Consider the following 27500-nt stretch of genomic DNA (forward strand, 5'->3'; position numbering starts at 1 on the left):
ATATTAATAAATGTTGAAAAAAGAGCCATACGTTGCCGACCCCTACTCTAAAAGGTTCACCAACACTGTACAAGCTAATAACCTGAGGGGACATTAAAGAGAATATTTTAATGATTGTTCTAGATATTGAAATAGCTGTTGGTATAGTGAAGGCCACTGTTTCAAGGATCAGTCAAGCCTACAGTAAAGCAAAATCAGGCATAACAAACCAAGAAGGAAACAAAAAGCATGCCAAGAAATGACACTGAAATATCCCAATTAACCTTCAAAAAAAGCAAAGACCTTCAGAGGAACTTGGTAGCTAGAAAAGTTATTAATAGTTCTGTTACAGATCAGAAAAACGAGTATTTTTGCTGATGAAACTTACTTTTTTCACTCTAGCATATACCTAAACCATTGTCAAAAGTTAAGATGAGCTAGTAAGGTCTGGGCATATTTATTAGACTGTAAATCTTCCACATACAAAAAGTGTTTGTAATGTTTTACTTCCAGTAGGTCTAGCAATCTTATTCTAATTGAAGGAATAATGAACTTTGATAAATATAATGATATCCTAAGAAGCAGAATTATTCCAGAATTACAGAAGTCCCAAACAAAGCTGGAACATGGAATATAACTTTAATGGAATTTTTAAAAAATCTGTCTTAGAATAGATACAATAGAAGTATTGGTTCCAAGGCAGAAGAGTGGCAAGGGCTAGGCTAAGTGACTTGCTCAGGTCATACAGCTAGGAAGTATCTGAGGTCAATTTGAATCCAGATCTTCCTGATTCCAGGCCTGGCACTCTATCCACTGTACTATCTAGCTATCCCTCAATTCTGGACATTTTCACTGGCTATTTCCCCAAACCATAATTGTCTTCCTCCTCAATGATCCCCCAAATTATGCAGATAAAGTAGATGCAAATGACTATGATGAGACACTAAGCCCTCAAGCTTCTAATTTTCTTGTTTACCCTTTTGTCATATCATCTGGATCAATTACTTTGTTGGGTTTGACTACAAGCTGGAGGAGCATGCAACTTCATTTGGCTAAAATGAAGGAAAAAGATGTGCTAAAGAAAAAAGTCAAATGCTTCAGACTGAATCTGAAACCCTCATGTGCCTCTGAACAGTAGTCCTGATCGAAAGGGATGAAAAATGACTGCTATCAAGGAATTTTCTATATAACACACTAATAATAACAAGAAATGTGGTTTAGATATGACCACTGACACATCCCTGGTGATTACTGTGATTTCCAAACTTTTTGGAGTTGTGAATACCCCAATTTCTCATTGAAAAAAAAATTCAGTATCACCTCTGCTTCTCTCTGAAAAGTACTCTGTAGCATCCAGTTAGTCAGCTAGCATTTATTAAATTCCTGTGTATCAAGTATTGTCCTGCATGTATACCAAACATAAAGCTTGTTTTTTAAGATTGAGGTTAATTAAAATTTTGTTAATTTTGAGAATTTTATGAGCCCCCTTTCAAGAAGATATTCCTATGAGCTCTCAGTTTAGGGTTTGGTGGATTAGAAAATACTTATCATTGGTACCTGGAGAGAAAAAAACAAGTGCTATTCTTTAGGGGTTTGTGGCTGGGCTTAAAGACTTTTTTGAGTGGCTGATATCGTCAAAAGGAAAAAGTATATATCATGTCTGCTTAAAATAAAATTCAAGAGGGCAGCTGGGTAGCTTAGTGGATTGAGAGCCAGGCCTAGAGATGGGAGGTCCTAGGTTCAAATCTGGCCTCAGATACTTCCTAGCTGTGTGATCCTGGGCAAGTCACTTGACCCCCATTGCCTACCTTTACCACTCTTCTGCCTTGAAGCCAATACAGAGTATTGACTCCAAGACAGAAGGTAAGGGCTAAAACAAACAAACAAATAAATAAATGAGCAGATGAACAAATAAATAAATGAATGAATGAATGAATGAATGAATAAATAAAGTTCAGCAATGATCTAGCATTTTAATGCTTAAAAAGAATCTTCTTTTAAGATCCTTGTGACAGGTTAATTATCATTATCCCCATTTTTATTGAAGAGAAAACAGTCTCCAAACAGTAAGAGAATTGCCCATGGGTAAATACTTATTAATAAGGGGCAATGTTAGTAATCAAACCTAGGTCTTTTGATTACCAGTTCAGTGAGCTTTTTACTCTACCAAGTAGATGACAACAATCTAGGAGGTAAATCAGGAGAAATGACCAGTAGTATCATTACAGTTTTAGTCTATACTATTATAGTATAAGTATATAATACTCATAGTTAGTAAAATCAAACTTAGTAAGAGATAAGAATTAACAGAATGAAATTCAATAGGGAAAAAACTGAGTCAGCAGGTAGAGAGGAAATAACAAGTGTAATATGGGGAATGAGTAGCTATTGCAATGGCAGAATAAGGGATCATCATGTGGATCAAAAACTGAAAATTAAAATGATTCATCAATAAAAAAAGAAAAGAAAAGCTAAGTCTGATCTTTAGATGCTTAAAAAGGAGTATTGTGTAGTCAGGGAGTTTAAACTAACCCTAATCATTATATCTCAAATTGAAAGGGAGCTGAGCAATCACCTTTTCATTTTGCAGATCAAGAATCATAAAGAAGTCAAATGTTTTGCCTGCAATCATGCAGGCAGTAAGTAAGGAATATTAATAACTGACACCTTCTAATGCTTTAAGGTTTCTGAAATATTTTACAACATTATGACATTTGGTCTTCATAATACCACCCTTGCTGAGATTCGAATCAAGTTCTGAATTCAAATCCAAAAGCACCATTGTATTCACCATTGGTTAAAACCTTAAAAGAACACTTTTTCTAGTTTTAGGTTCCAAAATGTAAGTCACACATTAGACATAATGAGATATTCTTTACCTATGGGTAACATGTATAGGAAGTATACCTAAGCTCGAGAAGAAATCTAGAAAGGGGTAACTAACTCTTGAAATGGAATACTAAACACTGGAATAGACCAGTTAAAGAAACTATAAAATCTTACAAATTTTTTGTAAAAGTTGGATAATTTTCATTTCGGTATGATAAATTTTAAAAACCTTCAAGTACTTACCCTAGATTATCAAGAAATCCTGCTAGTAAATAAGAAATAAATCTTTGTGACTGGATGAAATTCCTACTCTCCCTACCCCATCTCCACCAAGGAAAGGGTAGTAAATATAAACCTTTTATCCAAAATGGAAACATAAAGGGGCAGGGAACAATTGGATTTTCATTTTAGGCATTTAGCTAGAGCTGAACACATGATGAGAACAATGTTAACCAAAAAAAGAAGCTAAACATAAAGGGTACAAGAACTTTTCAGACCAAAGTACAGCAACAAAGACTAGGAGGAATGAACAGTTGAAATAAAAAAAGGCAAGCACAGCTATAGTCTATGAAGTTCTGGGAGGTCCATCAAAAGATCTCTATCTTCTGAAATTCAAAATGGTTTTACATCTTCTGAACAGTATCAAAGACTATCATGTGACTATCATGTTGAGAAAACCAGGAATAAATCAGAAAGGCAAATTTCTAGCCTATAAAATCATGTTGCCCACATTTGTGAAGAGCTAATAAGTGGATGAACATCTCTCTGGGCTTTAGTGTATATGTGGACACATAATAGTTTTTACTACTTTGCTCGGAATAGCATTCTTCTATATATCATCATATGAATACTTTATTAATTTTAAACACATGATTTGAAACAAGTTTTATTTGGGAGGGAGCTTAGAGATGGTGAGGGTCTGAACAAAGGTTGTGGTTATATGAAGGTAAAGAATGGGGCAGATGCAAGAGATGTGTAGGCAGAACTGACAGAACTTGGCAATTAACTGGATATGAAGTGTGAAGGAGAATGAAGATGACTCAGAGTCTGTGAATCCAGGAGTCTAGAAGAATGTTAGTGCCTTTGACAAAAATGGGGAAGTTCAGGAGAGGTATGGGTTTGAAAGGAAAGAATGAGTTCTGTTTTGGACATGTTGAGTTTGAAATGTCTAGAGAAAATTCAATCTGAATTGTTCAAAAGGCAGTAAAGAGATGGGGAAATGCAGCTTGGGAGAAAGATTAATGGCCAGATGTTTAGGTCTGAGAGTTACCTCCACAGAAGGCAATTAAATGTATGGGAAATTATAAGATCACGAAGAGAAAGGAAGAAGTTCTAAGATGGTGTAGTTTAGCCATAGAGCCTTGGAGTATTTCCACAGTTAGGGGTTAAGATAAGGATGATGATCCAGAAAGAATGGAAAGGAGCAGCCAGGCAAGAAGAACTAAGAAAATGCTGTGCCACAAAAACCCAGAGGAGGTGGCCATAGTGTCAAATGCATCAGGAAAGACTACAACTAAGAAAAGGCAATTTGACTTGGCAATTAAGAGATTTTTATTAATTTAGGAGAGAGAAATTTCAGTTGAGTAATGAAGTGGAATGCTAGTTTGGAAGAGGTTGAGAAGGGGACATGAAGTGAGATCACTGTCAAAGATTATAGACAGCTTGTGACTTCCACCCATTTCTCCTATGAAAAAGAAATGTATAGTGGTAGTGTAAAGGAATGGTAAGAATACATGGGAGTCTTTTAGGAGAGACATAAATCTCCTTCAGCAATCAGACTTCTGGTCAGACTTTCTTTTATATTTCTTATTGGGATTCCAAATCACTGTAGAGGTTGTTACTGTCTGTCCTTTTTCTTTCTAAAGGAGAGGTTTTTTTGTTTTTGGTTTTTGCAGTTTTGCCCTTCCCTTCTGGAGATTTCTCATTGCTTTCTTTTATCCCATGGAAATTATACACTGCATTGGGGGTCTCATTTTCCTGGTCATGTCTTTGGAAATTCTGCTAGTTTTCCTGTGAGGTTGTTCCTATGAGAATATTTTTACATTCTCTTTGTGAGTTGTTCTTTTACTTGTTTCGGTGTTCCTCTTCACCAGTCAAACTCAGTCTGGCAGACTCCCCAAGCCAATTGTCCTTGTTCTACTTCTGGTTTGCCAGTGTTCTACAGGAGAAGAGAGTACAGTGAATAAGTAAGGTCTATTACCTTCCCCATGCTAGTCAGGGACTTTAATGTCAGCTTCTTTCTTCTATTTCCATAACAAGTCATAACAAAGTGTCTCACGTTTATCTAGCACTGCAGATTTACAAAGCATTTCCCTCAAAACCACTCTGTAAGGTAGGAAATTCTATTTATTTAAATTCAATAAGCAATTATTGAGCAATTACTAAATGCCAGTCATTGTGCTAAGCACTAAGGACACAAACAGAAAAGCTAAACTTCGTATTTAAAGAGATGATTTCTACTATGGGGACACAACATGCACCTAGATAAGGGATGGTGAAAACTCTTGAATCATGTTGTGTATGGAATGGCTGACGGGCTTATGGATGTTTGGTCTGGAAAAGAGATGACTAAGAGATATGACACTTGCTTTTAGAATGACATAGAAAAGACTGGTTCCCTTTGACTCCAGAGGGAATAACCAGTAGCAAAGAGTAGAAGTCACGAGAGAAGACAAATTTCGGCTCACTTCCCAGCAATCAGATCAGAGCTGTCCAAAAGTAGAACTAATAATGCAAGCGTTATTACCTCCACTCCACTTTACTGATGATCTGTTTTTCTCACCAAAGAGACCACTGCTCTACAAGATTGGGTCTAATAAAATCTTGATTAGAAGGAGCATATAATTTGGAAAAGGAATTCATGTTCTCCATATTGATTATCTGATTTGGGGTTTATGTGTGTTTTGTGTATTCTTTTCTTTTCTTCTTCCTTTTACGTCACTGCCTATTACTAGATCCCGTCAAACAAATCTATTTTCCTAGTTATTGCTCTTTTAGCCTAATGGAGGAGAAAAGGGGAAGGAAAAAGCTAAAATAAAGTTTAGGGATAGTCATGAAAATAAAATGTAATACTCTGTCCATGTTCTTCATTTCCATAGAAAATGTAAAATGTGGTTATAAATAAAGATTCCCTGGCTAGACACTGGAATTTTAAAAAAGTTTTTTAGAATATAAAATACCTGTAGTGATGCTCTATACTAGGAAGCCTTTGGTACTTTGCCTGAACTCACTTGTACAGATATTCAGAAAATCATTTCCTTTCTCTTAATAGTTGATTTGTGTTATATTGAATCTCTGAGAGCTTGAAGATCACCTTTGATTGACAAATAAGTCAGTTATAACACTTGCTATATAACATTTGCCCCAAGACTAACGAGAAAGAATGACCAACATGGAAATATTCCCTTCCTTTAAATTTAATGAATATTTAACTACCACAAACATAACAGGGAGGTTGTATAGCTAAAGTAAAAATACCTTTCACAGCCGAACCCCAGTAATACAAGTAACAGCACTTTGCCAAAAAAATAGCCTCCAATTATCACATGGATTGCCATGTGATATTGGAAATTCTGGGACTGTTTGCTTAGTATATTATTTTTTGTTAGCAACTTGAAATTATTTCTTTTCTCACTTGTAACTTTCAGTCTGTTAAATTAAAGGTTTAAGCTATAGCTGTGCTGGATGAACATAAAAGGATGATCCATTAATTATATATCTCATCTTAATGAAACTTTGAGCATCTTTCAAGATACAGTTACTGTGACATTCTGCTAGATTTTACCCTTATATAGTCAGAGTGATCTTGGAACTGAGGATCAGACAAAATATGAGTTCACAGTCTTTTTGATTGCAATGTAGAATGTCAGGGCAAATATTGAGAGGAAGAAGGCAGTATTGGGAAATAGGGGGGGGACTTCTTTTATGCAAAGACAGTGCAGACATCCGTTCCCACAAATGGAAAACTTGTTTTTGAACTCTCCTTCTGACCCTCATGCACCAACAATCTGCATTCCCCACCCTCCTTCTTCTTAGGGCTACATCTCCCACTGAGGCTCTGTCTCACCCAGAGCTGGGGGAAGGGGAAGTGAGCCCCCAAGATAAACTTGTCAAAAGCTATGCACCCCAATCGTAATTCCTCTCTACCTGCTTGTGAATGTCAGGCGGGAGCAGCCCATGAAAAGCTTTGGGAAAAAAGGAAAGGGGGAGAGGGAGAAAAGGGGAGAGGGAGGACAAAGAAAAACCAGAGTGCAATTCAAACAAAAATGAAATAAAACACACACACACTCAGGCACACAAAGGAGGGGGAAAATGTCCCCACCAGGTCCTCCCAACTTACTTCTTTATCAGAGGTTCATTGTCAATCAATTAGCCAAGACAGCAGGGGTCTGTGGGGTGGGGGGTAGCCCGGGAAACAATGGCCAGCCCTGTTGTATTACTATTTAATCACTTTTACTAAATAAATAGAGCAGCCCTGAGGTGCTGTCATGTCAAGGGAATTTAGAACAAAAAAACTTCATTTTTCATTGGTCATTATTTTTTTTCCTGCAGGACAAGAGAGGGTTATTACTGTAGCCTTAAGTTCCATCTTTGTGTTTCTTGCCTTTGATTCCACTCGGACCCTGCCACTTTCTGGCACTAATTTGTCAGGCTGAACAAAGAAGGGATTTGTACCTCCTGTAAGGTCTCAATTAGGAATGGCTTCTGCTGTATTCTGTGCCATTCAGACGGGACACAATGACGGTAATTACAGGAATTTGCACTAAATGGCAGAAGAATTCACAGCAAAACTTTTTTTTCCCCCTCTGGCTCGTCCCTCCCCAAGGCTGGAACCCACCCCCACCCCCACCCCACTCCAGAGAGCTCTTCCTAAGCGCCTCGGTGGCCAGGGAGGTTAAACAGCAGCTTGAGGAGTAAAACAGCAGCAATCACCACAGAGTGTGAAAAGTGAGACCGGCAGTCCCCAAGACTGACCCGTTCTCCTCCCTCGCCAGGGCCTGAATTTTTATTTTCAACCTAATTTCTGAAATGGGGGGATCACACAGTTAGCAGTTCAAGTTGCCATTAGTTCCACATGGGAAGACTTGAAAACATTCTTGTGTGTGTTGTCACAACTTGTTTACATAAGCTGCTTTCTTCTTTCCCCAAAGGGTTCTAATAGTTCTGCTTCTTGATTTTTTGACAATTCAACCAAACTCCATTTTCTGATACTCTTGACCACTAAATTATATGCACATTTCATGTAGTGAATTCCCTGCAGACACAGGCAGACTTACCTATCTAGAAGCCAGGCTGTTGCCTCACAACCTCAAATACCTGGGAGGTGGCAGAGCACTGAATTCAGAAGCACTCCACAGGATGCTTAATTAAGGATTTTTATCCAGATGGCCAAGAGGCAGCCCTGTAGCCAGCCCGACATGGCTTCGGGTCCTACCTCTGACCTGTGCAGGTCACTGGCCGTGGGCAAGTGTCTTAAACTCTCAATGCCAGGTAGCAATTCTCAAAGACTGCCAGATTTCAGGAGTTTCCCATACTGAAGGGAAGGCCAGACACCACGCCAACAGCAACCACAAAAGACCATGATGACAATGGCTTACCAACCAATTCATATTTTAAACGATACCTACCTCCTACTCAAGGCTAAAAGTAATATATCACATAGTGATTTCATGGTCTCACAGAGCAGTTGTGAGAAGTCATCTGCAAACCTTAAAAAGCTTCATTCCTAAAAAGTTGTTCAGAAAATTATGCCAGCCTCCCTTAACCATTGTGTGGCAGTACCCCTCAAAGAACATATATATTCTCTGTTCAAAAACCTTCACAGGTCTCCCTATAGAACACTAGATCAAATCTAAATTCTTTTTCATAGCTTTCAAAGCCTTCTATACTCTTGCCCCACCCTCCCTCCACCACTTGACTTTTCACTATCTCCATTGCCCCATGGACAGTCAGTCACCCTCCCCTCTGCCTCTATACCCCCCTCACTGTTTTCTCTACCTAAAATCCTGGACTGAACTCTGTCATTAGCTGGATTTGCCATATTCCTCATCTGTAAAATGTGGGGGTGGTAACAATGTAGATGATTTCTAAGACATTCCTGAGCTTCAGAATTCTATTATTCCAAATCCTATCTATCTTCTAAAACTGTTTTAGGCCTGTCTCCTTCTTGAACTCTTTCGGCTCTCACTGAAGGCAGCCTAGTGTAGGGGAAGAACAAGTGGGCCAGGTGTTAGAAGGCCTTTCAGTTCCTTACTACCAGTGGGATCGTGAACAAATTACTTCATTCCTCTGATTTATTTCTTCATTTGTGAAAAAAGGTCCCTTCTAGTTCTGTAATTCTAGAAGCCTAATCCAGGAAATGCTTTACGAATTCCCTTTTAACTCCCAAATCCTGTAAGACATTCTAGTATGCATTTGATTTGCCTTTTCTCTGAACTCCTAGAGCACGGATACAGTCAATAATGTCATGTAGTTTAGCATTTGATTCCATTGGGTGCCATTTGTTTCATACATATTCATTTTATCTTTCCATTTTCTAGGAAGCTGGACCATGTTTTATGTCTATCTCTTTCAGCATGTTAATAAATATTCATTGCATATTCTGATTGATAGATATTTTAAATATGCTAAGAAAGTTTACTGCTTATAGGAAATCAGGTCAAATGCTTTGGTAAAATTAAGAAATCTTTATAATTCAAATAAAAACTTAATCTACTTGTTTTGAAAATCTGAATGTATGTTTTAGTTTATTCATAAGGATAAGGGAGATCATCAAGAAATTAAGAATCATTAGGTAAAGTATAATTATATTTGAGGAATATAAATCCATTTAAAATATTCTGCCGTTTTGACTTCAAATATACAGAATATCAATCAAGGGTATTTAAAATAAAAATCCTCCACAGCATCACTTGGCGTTTTCTTTTCCTTTTGAGATTCTGCCCCCTACAGGAGAAAAAGTAGTCCTACTTGTAATAGAAAGGTTATTAGTATTCAACTGACTGGAGGTAGAGGATGACAAGTTATAGACAAAAGCTAGACACACATCTCAGACTTTGAATGCAGCACTTCTCAGAGTAAAAGGAGGATTTAAGTAAGGCTAATTCCTTCCCTTCTAAACTATTTCATACTTAAAGGATTCAGAAAAATCACATATATTTATCTATCCTTCCACTTCCCTCTATTACAAAACTGCATCTTTTCCTACTATATTCTTAATAGAATACCAGTAAGAACGGAATGGACTTAACAGTTTCAAATCAACAACACTCCATATCTCTTGAATGCAATCCTCATTACCACTTCTACTCCTCAAAATCTTGCGACTGAAACAATGCCTATTCAGCAGATTTTAGTTTTTACTATTCTTTCTATAGATGTCTGCTGAATATCACTGTCATTTAATGGGCAGAAGAGGGCTAATTATATTTCATTTGATATTACCTTTTAAGCAAATGCTTTATTTCACCAAACATGGGCAACCATCCTATCATTAAGTATCCCTGTATCTTTATTAGTTCAAAACTTTCTTTTTTTTTAGAGAACAAGGACTGAAACCCACAATTTGGTCATTGCCAAAAATATGTTTCTTATATATCCTTAAATCCTGGATCTTCTCTCTTATTCCTAAAAAAAAGAAAAAAAAAAATCCTCCTCACCAGCCCCAAACTCACAAATCTAAAGACAGATGCAAATTTTCTCTATGGGACAAAAGTCTCCTTCTCTTCTTTTTCTTTTAAACTCTTACCTTCTGTCTTAGAAGCCATATTGTGCATTGGTTCCAAGGCAGAAGAGCAGTAATGGCTAGGCAATAGGGAGTGAGTGACTTGCCAACGGTCACACACTTAAGAAATATCTAAAACCAGATTTGAACCCAGGACCTCCTGTCTCCAGTCCTGCCTCTCAATCCACTGAGCCAGCCATCTGCTCCTCCCTCCCTTTTTATTCTTAATCTTTTTTGTCATAAACTGTGAATGGGGTTTTACTTCAAGAAATAAATTCTATTTAAGTTATTCTACATATAAATAACATTTTATTTAAATATGAAACTTAATTACTTTAAATTAGGTTTTCCCAGAACAACAAATTTAGTTTTTGGGAAGGACAGTTTTGAAAGATCATATATTGACTATAACCCATTTTATATCTTATATTAAGCCAGTTGCTTTAGAGGACACCATTGTCTCATTCTTCCCCCCACCAAGAATGAGGTACCAGTTCACTGGATGACTAAGAATGATTCCCTGCTAAATACATGACTGTTTTAAATTTTAACTATTCCTAAACTTTCCTTGGCAACTTAGGTGACTCAGTGCATAGAGTGCTGGGTTTGGAGTTAGGAAGACTTATGAGCTCAAATCCAGCCTTAGACACTTCCCAGCCATGTGACCCTGGGCAAGTTACTTAGCCTGTAACTGACAAAAAGGATCCATGGGAGAAGGAAGTGGCAAACTGCCCCAGTACCCTTGTCATGAAAATCCCATGGATAGCTATGGTTCATGGGATCAAGGAAGAGTCAGACACAACTGAATTGAACAACCACAAACTTTCTTTAGAGGATAGCTCTCCAGATTCTCACCTAATTTGGATGAGATCACTTTCAAAACACTGTTATTAACTGCAGAAATTGCCAAATCTTTTTATTGATACCTTTTTTAATATCATCTATATTTCCCAGATGTATCTCTCTAATTCCCAATTAAAAGAAAATCCCTTATAGCAAAGAATAAAAGAGAAGTTTAAAGTTTAAAAAACCAGCTCAGAGGGCAGCAATTAGGTGGCCCAGTGGATAGAGAGCCAGGCCTGGAGATTCAAATCTGGCCTCAGATACTTCCTAGTCCTAGCTATGTGACCCTGGGGAAGTCACTTAATCCCAACTGCCTAACCCTTATGGCTCTTCTGCCTTGGAATTGAAAGATGATAAGACAGAAGGTAAGAATTTTAAAAAATCATCTCAGTAGAACTAACCTGCACATTGAAAGAGCCTGACAATACATGCAGTACCCTCTACCTCTGCAAAGCAGTAAAGGGAGCTTTCTCATATCTATTCTCAGGAGCAGCCCTTCCTAAGAGAGTTCTGGATCTACCTTTGGATCCAAACTTCTTACCTGGTATCAAACTTCAGTTGCCAAATGTGCTATGACCCTTAGTTCTTAGCAGAGTCAGAAAGCCAGGATTCTAGTTCTATTTATGCTTTGGCCAAATTACCTTTGAAGCTGAGTATCTGGTGACGCAGTGTAAGGAGCACCTGGCTAGGAGTCAGAAAGACTAGTCTTCTGAATTAAAATCTGGCCTCAGACACTTAGTAGCTGTGTGATCTTTGACAAGTCATTTAACCCTATTTGCCTCAGTTTCCTCATCTGTAAATGAGCTGGAGAAGGAAATGCCAAACCAGTTCAATGTTTTTGACAAAAGTCTAAATGGGGTCATGAAGAGTCAGATGAAATTAAAATGACTGAAAAACAATTATCTGGTAGAGTCTGGTGGCAAGTCACTTCCCTTGTGGGAGGCTTCAGTTTCTTTACCTGGAAATGCAAGGGATTGTACTAAATGGCTTTTTAGCTCCCTTTCAGCACTAGATCTTGATCCTTTTATTATATATTTCCATAAAAGGATATACCATCATTCTTGGCATGAGGACGGATTAATGTTTTTAAACTACTTTTGGTTTCTTAGAGAAAAGGTACTTTCATCAATGGGAAATAACTTTGCTTTTTGAGTGAATTTCTATAATAAAGTTGCATGGTATTTAAAATTTTGTCAATTATGTTTTAGGATGGAAATAGAATATATTTTGATTCTTACCTGCACACTTAAAACTCTGAGCAGTGAGTCCTCTCTCCAAAGACAATGTTGTAAGAATACTGAGGAAACTGGTAGTCACTGACTGGCGTTTGTTCTTCCTGAGATCATGCCCACCCATTTGATCTCTCGATTTATTTCTAAGAGTGACTTGTAGGTTTTGTCCTAAAGTCCTCGCTGCATTGGCAGCTGTTTTCAGGGCTTCCATCCATTCTTGTGCCCTTGGTCGAGTCTCAGCCCGCAGGCGGAGGACATCTTGTGGGAAGATGACTTGAAAACAAGAGTCACAGCCATCCAGGTTGTCGGTTTGAACAGCAAGACAAACATCAACATTGTAGCTCAACAGTGGATCCTCATCTAGTCGACCAGGCTGAAAAGCCATAAGATACGCTTTACTCAGTACAAATGTAAAAGCCTTCCAGTTGTTTTGGACAGTCAGTCTATAAAGTGTCCCAGACTTTAGGATATTCTGATATTGTTTCAAGCTATCCATGAAAGAAGTTGACTGGAGCAGCTCATTGGACTTCTGTAAGCGGTGAGTATGAATAAAGCCATCATGTCCTAGCATTGTAGAGTTTTCTAGCTCATCACGTTGCCCCATATAAGTTGGCACAGCAACATGCACCATCTCCCAAAGTTTCTGCCCCCAATCCAAGGCTTCCCATGGTGTCTCTGCTTTTAGCTGTAGCTGGGTATTATCAGATAGGACTGTATCCACCATTCTGCTCTCAAGGTTGCCCAGGACTGATATACTCTGGAAGCATGAAAGCTGGTAGGTGGCATAAAGGTTTTGATTGCCACTGTTGTCAAGAGAGTAAAAGTACAGATTATAAGGTGAAAGTTCAGCATAACAGCTTTGCCAGTAACTGTCATGATCTTTCCTAATTTCAAGATAACCCTTCTTCAGAATATTTGGGAATGTCTGTCTATGTTCTGGAAGAAATGAAATAAAAAAGAATTAGTTTTGGAAACTCAAGTGTGTAAGGTATAAACTTAGGGGAATTGGGAGACACTGTTATCTTCATTTGTACAATGTACATCATTTTGTTTCATATTAAACAGACTAGTATGCAGGATTCCTAGCTGATGGTACATATTTGGTGACATATAAAAGGGCAAGAGGCAAATGAAGCTCTGTTGCTATTCTACCAGATGCTCTGTTAGTTAATACCCCCATCTTTCCTTCAGTTGATAGAGCTGTGATTATAAAGACGGGAGGTTCAAGAATAAAAAAAAAAATTTGCTTAGTCATGGACAACTTCACAACTCCATTTTGGGTTCTCTTAGCAAAGAAACCGGAATTGTTTGTCATTTCCTTCTCCAGCTAATTTGATGAGGAAACTGAGACAAAAAGGGTTAAGTGACACAGAGAGTAGATGACTGAAGCTGGATTTAAACTCAGGAAGACTCATCTTCCTGACTCCAACCGTGGCACCTATCCACTGCCCCTATACAAATTTTTTTTTCAAGAGTGTTCCTTATTTCTTTTATTGGTTCAAACATCTGAGTTCACTGGTATAGAGAAATCTTGGTAAGAAACTCCATTTATCAGTGCAGAATAGCAACTCTTTGGCAACTTAAATATTTAGAGTTTGGGGAGACTCTTGGGAGGTTAAAGGGCTTGCCTGTAGTTATTCAGCAAGTAGCTATCTTCCAAACCAACTCTCTATCATCCCTTCCCTTCCACTCTCTCCCTTCCAACATTCCTTCCTTCCCTCTATTCTCTACACATCAGCTCTAGAAGCTCAGACTTTTTGTATATGCTGCCTGAATCATCTTGATGGTGCTACTGTATCTCTACTCTATCTGAACAAGTCATAAAATTATAATAATAAAATGCAGTACTTTACTGTCAACAAAACTTAACTATCATTTGGGTAAACTTTTTTTGTGCTTTATCACTGTACATACCAAGTTGGAACTATTCTCTATTTGTCATTTTGTTTTCTGAGTTTTCCAATTTTTTAACTTGAAGACTGAATACAAATATAAATAAATTTAACCATTCCTTAAAAAGGACAAAAAAATCCCAAAGGTTGTGATTTCTCATTTCTGCTGAAGGAAGAGAAAAATACAGATCTAGGTCTTAAAATAGCAAACAATCAAAAGGAATGAAAGTCAAAGAAAAACCAATTTTATTTGCTCTGCATCTCCAGCCCTGACATTCATTAGTATTTCTGTGCTAACTCAAAAGCCATTAATTTCTTTGAAAACCACACTAATCTCTTTGTAAGTACAGATAATGGAGCAGTATTATCCTCTAATCATCTTACTTTTCTGTTAATCCAATAAGAGAAGCAGAGCTGTCAGAGGCACTGCAATAGTGCCTACCCCTTTCATTTCTATCAAGTACAGATGATAGGTTCAACCTTCTTCACAATAACACTCATGACCATACTTTCCTCCAACATCCCTCTGAGGACCCACAAGCTCACCTGCTTTAGAATGAGTAAAATAAAAGCCATCTCTATTAGAAAGGAATTTTCCTTCCATCTCCCTGTATCCACAGAGTGCCTTACTACAGCTCTTGGAAATTAAGATGACTGGGGAAAAATCAGCAGCCAGTTCAATTAAAACAAATTTATCATACTCTAAAAGACAGAATGGATGCTGGCAGTGGGTATATTAATCAAGAAGTCCCATTATGATCCAATGTACTCCCTTCTTTCATTTCATTGATGTACAATGAAGGTAAAAGATATATTTCCATTCAGTGTTCCTCAATTTCTGCCCAACAACATTTCTTATCTTTGCTGCCTCTTTTGTCTATTATCTCTAAAAAGGGATTGAATTGAGGCAAAGAAGAGGGGTTAATATAATGTACTTTGCACTATACTTTCTTGGGGGAAAAAAAAACAACTGAAGATATTTTGTATTGTACCTCTTCTTTGAATATTGTTTATATTATGAAGTATGTACACATGTGCTTACATGAATATATACTTACACATATATGTATACGTGTATATTTTTAATATATATTACTTTAGAGTAGGGGTTAGCAACCTTTTTGGCTGTGAGAGCCATAAACGCCACCAATTTTTAAAATGTAATTTCGTGAGAGCCGTACAGTGCTCACAGTGCGTGCTCCTGTAACAGTGTCTGAAAAAAAATTGACTTTATGGCTCCTGCAGAAAGAGCCATATCTGGCCCTCAAAAGAGCCAGATATGGCTTGAGAGCCATACGTGCAAAACTCTGCTTTAGAGGTTCAGCCAATTAATATTTCTTCTTTATAGTCAAATCATTTTATTGGTTCTACATGGTAGATCAGAAGCTATGTGGTCAAATCTAGAAATTTAATTGGCTTATTTTTCTATTCTTGCCTGAATTGATGACCTCTTTCAATAAATGTTCTCTCAGACCCTTTAAAAATCAGGTTCATTAAAAAAAACACAATCATTACATTCCCCAAGGTCCTCTTCTAGAGTTTAACACTAAGGCTTCTTCATAGCATCAGAAGATCCAGAAAGCAAAAGCACCAGAGTCCTCTAAATTTGGAAAGGGTTCACATAAAGAACCAGGATGGATTGACTACATATTTGCCCCTCAAAGATCAAGACCAACAAAATGTGGAGAGGATAATCACCAAATGGTTGACTACTAAGGCATAGGGGATAGGCTATTTGTGGTGACAGAGGTTAGGAAAAAGGTTGGAGGGGTCTTTGTCTGCATTAGTAGAACAATGTCCAATATCACACATCTAAAAATATAAATACAAAACCAGTTAATTTTATTGTAGAGTCTTCAGATATGCTCTTAAATGTCACCATTTCACCATTAAGGAAAGAGAATCACAGAAAAATAACTTTAGTGAGTCAATACCTCCTCATTAAAAACTAGTCACTTTCACATTACTTTCTATGTTACGTTGAAGTTCTGGATTACCTCACTTTCTTTTCTGGTATGATCGTAATTCCTCCTTAATACACAACAGTGCTTTGTACATAGCCAGTTTTTAATAACTGTTAGTGATCAAAGAGGAAATGAGGACTTTTACCTGACAGACACCTTTTGTCTCAGTGTCATCATTCCATCTTATAAGAACACCTTAACTCTGTGGGAAGGAAAACTCTCCAAATTGACTTTTTTTTTCCCCTTCAGATTTGGGTGATTATATTTGGGGAAGACAACCCAAGTAGAAATGTAGTGATTTGATGTGTTTCTTTAAGGGAAACAACAACTAGACCTGCCAACTGAGAAAACAAGAACAACCCAAGAAACAAATACCACCTAACTTCCAGCACCAGCTTCAAGTTCCTCTGCCATTTAAGAAGCACTGAAGTGAACCCTGAAGAAGGTCACTGCCAGGAAAACAGGAAGCTCTAGCCTAAGGCTTCCGTCATCACTCCCCATAGTTATGTGTTGCTTTTAAGGGCAGCATTGCAAGACCAGCCACCCTCTTTCTCATGCTTTAACAAAAAATGTGTCTGCTTCTAATTCAAGAATAAAAAGCTGGTAAAAACATTTTTAATGAAATTCTTTATAACTGAATTCCCTTCCCTCCCATACCTGCATCTAGAGCAAATATTTAGGATACTAGAACTCACATTCTCTTCTCATAAAGGTCACAGATAGACATGGAATGAAACATGGGAGAACCCAACTTGAGTGCCTATATTGAAAGCAGGTACTCAAGTGAACTGAGTTCTTTAAATATGTAAAGCAGTTTGGGGAAATCTGTTGATTAGTAGTAAGACCTACAACCTTATCTAGTTCAGTAGAATTGTGCACAGTAAAGGCTCTCAGTTTATCCTTAAATATATGTCTTAACTAGTGAGTAGGGCCATGTGTCAGAAAAAGTAGGTGAGCAGAATGCTTTTTTAGCCCAAGTCATCCCCAAATGAAAGTTTCTAACTACTTTTACAGTCACATTATTAGCTTTAAAATAATTTTTGTTTACTCATTTTGACTACTAAATGTCTGTATCCATATAAATTGCAATCAAATCTATTCTCTTCCAAGGATTATCTAAAACTAGACCAAATCAAACAAAACTAAATCTTGTTAATATTTATTATCAAATGGAATTTAGTATGAACAGGTCAACTTTGGATTTGATACTTAGAATTCAATGGAGTTTAAATACAAAAGTATCTCATTACAAGTCAATGCTAAACTAGAAGATGGTCTCACAGGACACACTTTAAAGAGAGTGTTATCGTAAGATTTCCCACGTATTGTTATAATTTCCAAAAGCCCAATTAATGGTCATTTAGAGGTGGCTTTATCTAACAACAGGATGGCTAGAACCAGGAATGAAAGCTTGTCTTTCTATATGGTACACTGTGATTTCATTGGCCAACATAGAATTCTCTCTTGCCAAAGCAAATCATTTTGGCTATAATTTATAGTTTTAGAAAGTTGTCTCTCGGGTTCTACAATTAATATCAGAAGTCAATAAAACACTGATACCCTTTTATTCAATATTACCACTAACTGCATCTATATTCCAAAGTGATTTATAAAGGGGGGGAGGGGGAACCTACTTATACAAAAATATTTATAGCATGTCTTTTTGTGGAGGCAAAGAATTGGAAAAGAAGGGAATATCCAGGTGGAGAATGATTGAATAAATGATTGTGGTAAAATGATGGTGATAGAATACCATTGAACTATAAGAAATGATGAACAAGATGGTTTCTTTTATAATTTTCATAAAATCCAAGATTTAAACATTTTTGAGAGAAATTTCAGGAAAAAGAAGCTCACTAACTCTTTGAATCAAAAAAGTGAATTATTTGGAGAAAGTGCCATAAAGAAACCTATACTTCATCAGAAGATCCAGAATGAACCTTGGGATATAATTGATTGACCTGAAGGGAGTTGAATATATCATTTATTCTGAATGTAAACTCTTATGCCAAAGGGGACTGCCCCCAATTAGCTTTTTGTCAATGTGCCTAGCAAACACTGGTTTTGCTCTTTCTCTTCTATTTCCCTCTTATCTCCAAATATTGTAGTTTCCTCTTAGAAAGTGCAATATTGTATGTACCTTTAGCTAGAAGATCTTTAGGTGTATAAGCTAGTTATGTTAAATGATTTATAGAGGAGACTTGTCTCCCAAAGAATCATGGGGGGGGGGGGGGATCGTGAAGAGAGGGTTCACTCTCCCCTTGTTTATTTTTAGTTAATCAAATCAAGAACTTAAAGTACCTCTACTTAACATTAAATATGAGAGTTCACAAGTCACTTACTCTACTAAGGTCCAAAGGTCACTGACCCCACCCCCACCCCTTGGACAGTGCTAGGCAAATTGAAAGACTGTCATTGTTTTTTGTGGAGAAGGAGTGAGAGGAAGTGACAGGAAATGATATGAGGAGGAAAAAGGGGTATAAAAAGAGACCAACATGGTCTAGCATTCATTCCCTTCCTGGTGTTTCGAGAGATTGGTTCCAGAGATTCCTTGCCTTGGCTTGGAGGAGACCTTTTCCCTGGATCCTATGTCAGTTTTCTGGCTGAGTGGTTGAGATTCTTGCCTTGGCTTTGGAGGGGGCTGTGTTGGTGGAACTTTGGCTGAAGACACCACAAGGATTTATGGCTGAGGATTACCAGGAAATCCACGTGGGGACAAGGGATGTAGGGAAGCTCCTACAGGGCTGAGCCTCACTTCACTGGAGAAGGGCTGGTAAGCTTGTTAAAATCTCTTTAGCTACATTTCTCTACTTTCACACTTTCCATCTCTTTGTAACTAAAACTGTTAAAAGTCATTTTGACTTAAGCTATAATATTTTTAATTCGGCAACCACAATACTACTTTATAAATATCATATTTAGCATAAAAACTAAATTTAAATTCTTACATTCTGAAAGAGCTAGAAAGACCTACATGAACTGAAAAAGAGTGAAATAAGCAGAATCAGAAGAACATTGTACACAGTAACAGCAATACTGTGGAATGATCAATTATGAAAAGATTTAGCTATTCTGAGCAATACAATGATTCAGGACAATTTTGAAGGATTTATGACAAAGAATGCTATCCACTTCCAGAGAAAGAACTGTTTGAATTGGAATGCAGATCAAACCATACTAGTTTCCACCTTAATTTATTTGGGTTGTAAGGGTTAATTGGTAAGTTTGACAAAAATGAGGAGAGCAGTTTGATAAAACACTTAGTTTAATTTGAGAAAAGAAGTACAGATAGAAAATTGAAAGAAGGAAAAATAGATTATTACTCTAATACTCTAAATTCCTAATCCTAACTAAAATTTCTAAAAAACCCTACTCTAACTGTCTTCAAGGACAGGTTCTTCTGCTTGGTCAGGCCAGGCCTACTCTACCTACTCTACCTAGAAATTTATTCACTAACTACCTACCTATACTAATAAATAAACATTCATCACCTATGAACTCCTTAAATCCATTTCTCTATCCCAACTATCAATAGTCAAAACTGTCAGTAGTGGCCCTTCACTGAGAGAGATCGAAATCGACCTCCTGCTCCCTCCAGATCCAGAGGTAAAAAAAACCCAACTGTCAACTGATTCCTTCCTTATATATCTACTTCATCTCCTAGGTAATGGAATCCTCAGCTCTCTCTCACTGAAGCCTGTCAGTTCGGCTTAGAAATCCTGTGCTCTTTTGCCTCTTAAAGAGACAGAGGGGAGAGAGGTTAAGAAAATCTCTTTAACAGGGTTTTTATTTGGGGGTTTGGGTTTTATATGATCATTCCCTTACAAAAGGGAACAATATGGAGATACATTTTGCATGATAATGCATGTATAAGCCAGATCAAATTGCTTACCATCTCCAGGAAGGGAGAGAGAAAATTTGGATCATATAACTTCAGAAAACTTATGATGAAAATTATTATTACATGTAACTGGCAAAATAAAATGTCTTTACAAGAAAAAAGTCAGCTCTGATCCCAGGTCTCTCTGCCTCCAAACCCAGTATCCTCTCTCCACCAGCTCTGCTGCTTTTCCTGCAGTATAAATTCAGAGCAATCACAATCTCTTTGTGTTTCAGGTTCTGTCTTTTCAAATGGGAACCACTTCTGTCACAGGATCATTAGGAGAACTGGAAAAATGGTACAGTGTGATAATAAGGATTTAGGCTGGTCCTATGCTTCATGTTTGGAATTAGAATTAAATGAAACCCTGAGACTGTCTTAAAAATTAACAAAAGATTTAGTAAACCATATCATGGAAAAGATACTCTGTCAGAACACAGCTTTACTCTGTGTTGGCCATGCTGGTGCACCAGCCAAGCCAAAGGCAACTCCTGATTTCTTACAGGCAAGGTTTAGTATTTGGGCCACCATTAAGAAGTCAATTAAATTTCAAGGCTTCTTTTAAGAAAAGACTAGTCTAATTTACTTGACAGGCACTACTCAACTGTTTGTTAGCTAAGACATGATTACCCACTTGGATACAGACTGTTTTACCTTGGATACCAAGATTTGCTCATTACCACCACTCCCTCACATTTCCTGAACTTTCAGATAGAGTGTCCTCTACCTGTAATTCCCCTGGCAAGGTTAAAACTGTTACGAATAAAATTAATATAGATGGATATTATTAAAGATATTAGGGTTTTATTAACAGCCATATTGATAATTAAAAAGAACCATGTGCCTGCTAAGATCTAATTCAAATGTCCGCCATACCTTCCCCTTGGCTGCTTCCTAGGAAAGAGAGTGTGTCCCAATCACAACCCAAGTCTTATACCTCTCTCTACATAATCACACTTCCTGCCCACCTGTATTATGCTAGAGGAATTATGGGAAATGTAGTTTTTAAAGAGTCCTAAATGTCCCCAGGAAGTTTAGACCAGGGACCTCAAAATCAGTTCAAAGAACCCCAAATTTCCAATATCACAATACCAAAACTCTACTCCTTTAGAGGCTTTTGCTGAGGGGTAGCCTTTCTCTTGTAAAAGGGTCAGGTAATCAGTTTATGTCCAGTCTATTACCAGAAAGCAACTACCTTCCTGCAATGTCACCTCAGCACTCTCAGCCTTCTTTGCGATGGAATTATCTAATATCCACTGGGTACTCTATTAGCAGAAATGTGGAAGAATCCCATTGTCAGGGCCTAAAATGCTGAAATCTGCCATTACCCCACTTCGACCACAAGTTTAACAAACTCATTCTGAGCCAATCCTACTTGCGATGCCAAGTGTGGTTGGTTAGGACTAATTCTGCCTGGTTTCATGCTTCAAATTGAGAAATGAAACAAAGGTGACAAAAGACCAAATAATAGTTAAAATACAGACTTACTCAGTCATAGGATGGAAAAGATACTCAGCAAGTATAGTGTATTAATTCAAATGAACACAGCCTCCTTGATTTTGTTTTGGCCATATCAAGCCACCAATCAAGTCTGAGGGAAAGCCACTCCTGTCTCTTCATGGGCTAGCTTTTATACTTAGGTCAATAGGAACTATGTCAATAGTCAGAGTCTTGGTCTCTTGAGATGGCTCTTGCTCAACATGGAAATGAGAAATGTGAGTAATAACAATAACTAATACCAGTTAAGATGACTCTTTCTACAATGACACTTTCTAAATTAAAAAAAAATCCATTTTGTTTTTTAATTTTTGAATCCAGTGTTATAAGGCAGTGAATGAAAAAATTGGGAATTGCTATTCATTACACAAGCATAATGAATGACATTCTTACTCAAGAATAGGATTTTTAAAAACTGTAATAGTCTAGAAGAGAAAATCAACATACAAAATGTCCTGCACTGCCAACCAAACATTTCCATAAGGAAAAAATTAACTTATGAAAACATTTTTCTGACTATAAATTTATGCCCAGATGGAAAGTGGGTTCATTGCTTATGACTATACCCATTATTAAAATTACAGAATTTTTAGAGCTAGAAAAGATCTTTGAAAGTCATAGAATGTCAAAACTAGAATCCAGTATCCAGTAACATCTAGACCAGTGGTTCCCAAACTTTTTTGGCCTACCACCCCCTGTCCAGAAAAAATATTACTTAGCCCCCTGGGAATTATTTTTTTTAATTTTAATAGCAATTAATAGGAAAGATAAATGCACCTGTGGCCATCACCACCCTCCTGGATCGTTGCAGCACCCACCAGGGGATTCCCACTTTGGGAATCACTGATCTAGACCAAATCTTTTAACCTCTAATTAGATTACAAAAGCCTCCATTTTCTTATTTCTTTCAACTTATCTTTCATATTGCTTCCATAAAAAACTTTTAAAAAGATTTTTTGAATGCCATCTCACTTCTCAAGAGCCTAGACAGGGGGCAGCTAGGTGGCTCAGTGGATAGAGAGCCAGGCCTGAAGATAGGAGATCCTGGGTTCAAATCTGGCCCCAGACAATTCCTAGCTATGTGATCTTGGGCAAGTCACTTAACCCCAATTGCCTAGCCCTTACTGCTCTTCTGCCTTGGAAACAATACTTAGTATGAATTCCAAGGTAAGATTTTTAAAGGCCTGGGTTAAAAACAAAAAGGAAAAGGAAAAGAACCTACAAAATTCTCCATTATATTGCATTAAGTATGAATACCTCTACTTACCATAATTTCCCACTATTCCCCAAAACACTCTTTACTCCAGTCATGCTTTTTTCATTGTCCCTTATACTCAACATGCCCATTCACAAACCATCTCAAGTTTGCCTTCTTCCCCACAATGTTTTTTATGATTATAGCATTCCAATAAGGGCATTTTCCACATTCTCCTTTTTAAAATTCCATGAGAGTAAATATCACATACTTTTGTACTTAATAATTCTCTAATTATGTGCATTGCTATTGTCTCCTACTTCTCTCTGATGAGAACGAGTTTCTCGAGAGTAGAAATCCTGTTATAAATTCTTTTGCATGCTTTGCATCACCTAACAATACTGAAACCAATGTAAATACTCGGTTAAAGAGTTATTGATTTGAGTGAAGTAGATTTAGGTTCTAGTGTCATCTGATAGGCCTAAAGCAACAATAAGGACACAGGACACCTGGGTAATAGTCCTAATCTCATTACTATTTTGTAAGTCATTTCTCTGGACCTTTCTTCCTCTGACCTATAAAATAAGAGATTAAGCTTTGAATAATCTAAGAGTCCCCCCTTTTTAAAAATTTTCCTTTCTTCCTCTTTTTCTTCCTTCTTTCCTTCCTTTATCTTCCCTCCCTCCTTCCTTCCTTCCTCCCTCTTTTCCTTCCTTCCTTTTCCTCCCTCCCCCTTCCCTTTCTTCTTGCTTTCTTCTTTCTAAGACCCATTTTAGCTCTAAGTTGTAGGATTCCTTCACAAATTTGTGAACTTGAATAAGTCATCCATATCTTTTAAAAAATGTTCCCTATCGGTAAAATGGTGGGAAAAAAACAGCTAGCTTTCAAGTAATTTAATAAAAATATCAATAGTAGCTCACACTTCCATAACACTAAATTTTACAAAATGAGTTAGATATCCATTAAGAACTGTAGAGGAAAAAAAGACTAGCAACTTATTTGTCAATTACTCTCTCAAAAGGATGTTCTATTCCAAAAACATTATGTTCCTAGGTATGAACAACAAAAGCATTGTGGAAGTTAATGAACTCTTGTCAATTTCCCTTCTCTTATATGATTCCAATTAGAATACCACAGACACAAGTATTTTGAAAGCAAAGTTTTCTTGTCTACTGGAAGAAGACAATTCAATATATAAATATGCAAAGGCAATTTTAGAAGACAGAAAAAAGTAATTATTCTAAAGATTATAGGTACAAAAATATTGATATATTTGTCAGACTTTTCAACTCCCTAGAAACTGGAGTTAGAAAAAATTCTTTCAGAAGCTAAGGCTACTAGAATGAATAATATTACAATGTCTTTGCAAAACTCCAGAATTTTCATACTGTCTGGGAACTCAGATATAATTCAGTGCAGAGCCATTAGTCTAAAAATAATGCCTGAAGAGATGAAGATGTTCCAGATAACCATACGATTTGACAGCACTGGCAAGATTAGAACTCTGGCATCCTAGCTTAGCCTCTCACTGTTTCCACTACAGTACACTGTCTCCTTTATTGGCAGAAGGTCATATAAGTCCCACACTCCTTTAAAGTTAATTTTATTCTATTTGAGTATAATAGGTTGTTGTCCTTTATATCTGAAGTGGACCAAAATCATAACACTATGTTGTAGTCAATGTACAGTGGTGCAGTTGTGGAGGATTGAACTTGCAAGGCTCTAACAAACAAATTGGGCACAAATTATCTGTATATACATTTGTGATGGAGATGTTTCTTAAATTTGTGAATAAAATTACTTTAGAGTTAATTTGGTTTGAGCATAGTTAACATGTGACATTATAAGAAAACACATTTCAGAATCACAGAATGTGAGAACTGGAAGGGACTTCAGCCACATTTTTGTAGAGTTCTCGTTCAGAGACGAATACTGAAAATATGCTGATGGGGATATATTTGATCTCCCAGTAGTAGTTTTAGGTAACCAGAATTCATTTCTCTTGATCTTACCCCAAACAAACCAAGAAGCTCATAAACTAGAATTAAGTATCTAATTGTTAAATACTAACAACTATTTAAATTCATATTTTTACTTAGCAACTTTTTTTTTTAATTTTTTAAACCCTTAACTTCTGTGTATTGGCTCTTAGGTGGAAGAGAGTGGTAAGGGTGGGCAATGGGGGTCAAGTGGGACTTCCCAGGGTCACACAGCTGGGAAGTGTCTGAGGCCAGATTTGAACCTAGGACCTCCCATCTCTAGGCCTGGCTCTCAATCCACTGAGCTACCCAGCTGCCCCTTAGCAACTTTTTTTTTTTTTTTTTTTTTTTGCTATGACTAATTTTGCAAGTCACAAATTCCTCGAGAGGCTATCCTTGTTCTGTTTCCAGCCCTCCAAAGCATTATCATCTCTTTCAGATATGTCAATTAGCCAGTCAAAAAGCATTTATTAAGGCTTCCGGGTTAAGATGGCGGCAGAGTAAGAAGCAGCTCTTAACCTTTCCTGACCGAAACATACAAAACTCCTCAAGGGGACATAAAAACAAGTCCAGACGAACGGAGGAACCCCACAACAGGGCACAGCGTGGAAGGTACGTGGAATCGAGACATTTCCAGGCTATAAAGGGCTCCCACTCAATCGCAGGCTGAGCAACCGCCCCACCCCCACCCCCTCCACACTCATCTATAGCTCCGAACCCAGCTAAAAAGAAATAGGGCAAGTTTGGGGCACCCATCGAGTCATCAGCAGCTCCGGGACCTGTTCCTGAGAGCAGGAAGACTTAGGACCCCATTAAGTCAAAAAAAGCACGCGAAATCTGAGCGCGCGGGAGCAGGACGCTGGGCGCAGAGAGCCGGCTGAGGAGAGGCATGGGTGGAGGCAGAACTAAGCCTAAGTGGGGAACCAGTGCAGACGGGTATACGACTGTGGAAGCAGCACCCTGAGACTTGTAAAGAAACCTCCAGCAGAGGATCAAGCAAGAGGGCCCACCAGGGGGCTTGACCTTGGAAAAAACCAGAACTCAGACCTCAGGAACCAATAGATTGCGAACAGACCCTGAGCCCGAGGATAAAGCTGAGAAGCTGCTGGGCTAATGATGGCTACTCAGCATCAGGAGGTTCAGAAGAGAAAGAATAATAACAAAAAGAAGAAGTCTTTAACACTCGACAGCTTTTACACAGAGAAAATCCAGACAACCGAGCAAACAGAGGAGGAGAACAAACAAGCATCCGGACCCTCCTCAAATAAGGAAAACTCCTCACAAGCTATGGAAGAGTTCAAAACTGAGATTCTGAGGAAAATGGAAGAGATCTGGCAAGAAAATAACAGTTTAAAAGGTAGAATCTTGCAATTGGAAAGTGAGGCTCAGAAATCAAATGAACTGATAAGCAAATTGAACACCAGAAATGACAAGATTGAAAAGGAAAACCAGTCCCTAAAGGCTAGAATCGAGCAATTAGAAGCTAATGATCTCTCAAGACAACAAGAACAAATAAAACAAAGTCAAAAGACTGAAAAAATAGAAGGAAATATGAAATATCTCAATGAGAGAGTGACAGACCAAGAAAACCGGTCTAGAAAGAGACAATTTGAGAATAATTGGTCTTCCAGAAAAACCAGAAATTAATAAAAACCTGGACTCTATACTAACAGAAATAATTCAGCAAAATTGCCCTGAAGTCCTACAACAAGAGGGCAATATAGACATTGAAAGGATTCATAGAACACCTGCAGCATTCGATCAAGAAAGGAAAACACCAAGAAACATCATTGCAAAATTCAAGAGTTTCCAAGCAAAAGAAAAAATCTTACAAGAAGCCAGAAAGAGACAATTCAAATATCAAGGAGCACCAATCAGGATCACACAGGATCTGGCAGCCTCCACACTAAAAGACTGTAAGGCTTGGAATACAATATTCAGAAAGGCAAGAGAGCTGGGCCTCAAGCCCGGATCAACTACCCATCAAAATTGACTATATATTTCCAGGGGAAAGTATGGACATTCAACAAAATTGAAGAATTCCAGGTATTTGCACAGAAAAGACCACGGCTGAATGGAAAGTTTGATATCGAACCACAAAAATCGAGAGAAACCTGAAAAGGTAAATAAGATACAGAGGGAAAAGAAAGAAAACTTGTAATTTTTAAATTTGCCTTTTTAAGGGCCTCAGTGAGATCTAATTATCTGTATTCCTATGTAGAGAAATGTTATGTTTAATTCTCTGTAGTGAACTCTATTCACTATTATAATATTCACTATTATAGTAATCAGAAGAATAATTTACAGGGTGAGGGTGGAACACTAAATAATCTAAGATGGCGGGGGGAATTGGAAAGAGGGGGTAAATAGCAGGGGATACCAAGAGAAACTTGAGTGAATAAGAAAATAGAATATTCTATTACACACAAAGAGGGCATGGAAGGGAGAGGGGACAAATACTATTATAAGAAGGAGAGGAAGAGAGCA

The 27500-nt window shown here is 37.5% G+C and overlaps 1 protein-coding gene across 1 annotated transcript in view; it reads right to left on the reverse strand.

The window, feature by feature from the left end:
* PLEKHM3 (pleckstrin homology domain containing M3) overlaps nucleotides 1-27500 on the reverse strand; it is a 223759-nt gene that overhangs the window by 183124 nt on the left and 13135 nt on the right. Inside the window, exon 3 of the mRNA XM_044670694.1 lies at nucleotides 12613-13542. Within this exon, the coding sequence (XP_044526629.1) occupies nucleotides 12613-13542 (930 nt within the window). The remainder of the gene's footprint in view (nucleotides 1-12612; nucleotides 13543-27500) is intronic.

This window comes from Gracilinanus agilis, chromosome 3, assembly GCF_016433145.1.
Source record: "Gracilinanus agilis isolate LMUSP501 chromosome 3, AgileGrace, whole genome shotgun sequence".
NCBI lineage: Eukaryota > Metazoa > Chordata > Mammalia > Didelphimorphia > Didelphidae > Gracilinanus > Gracilinanus agilis.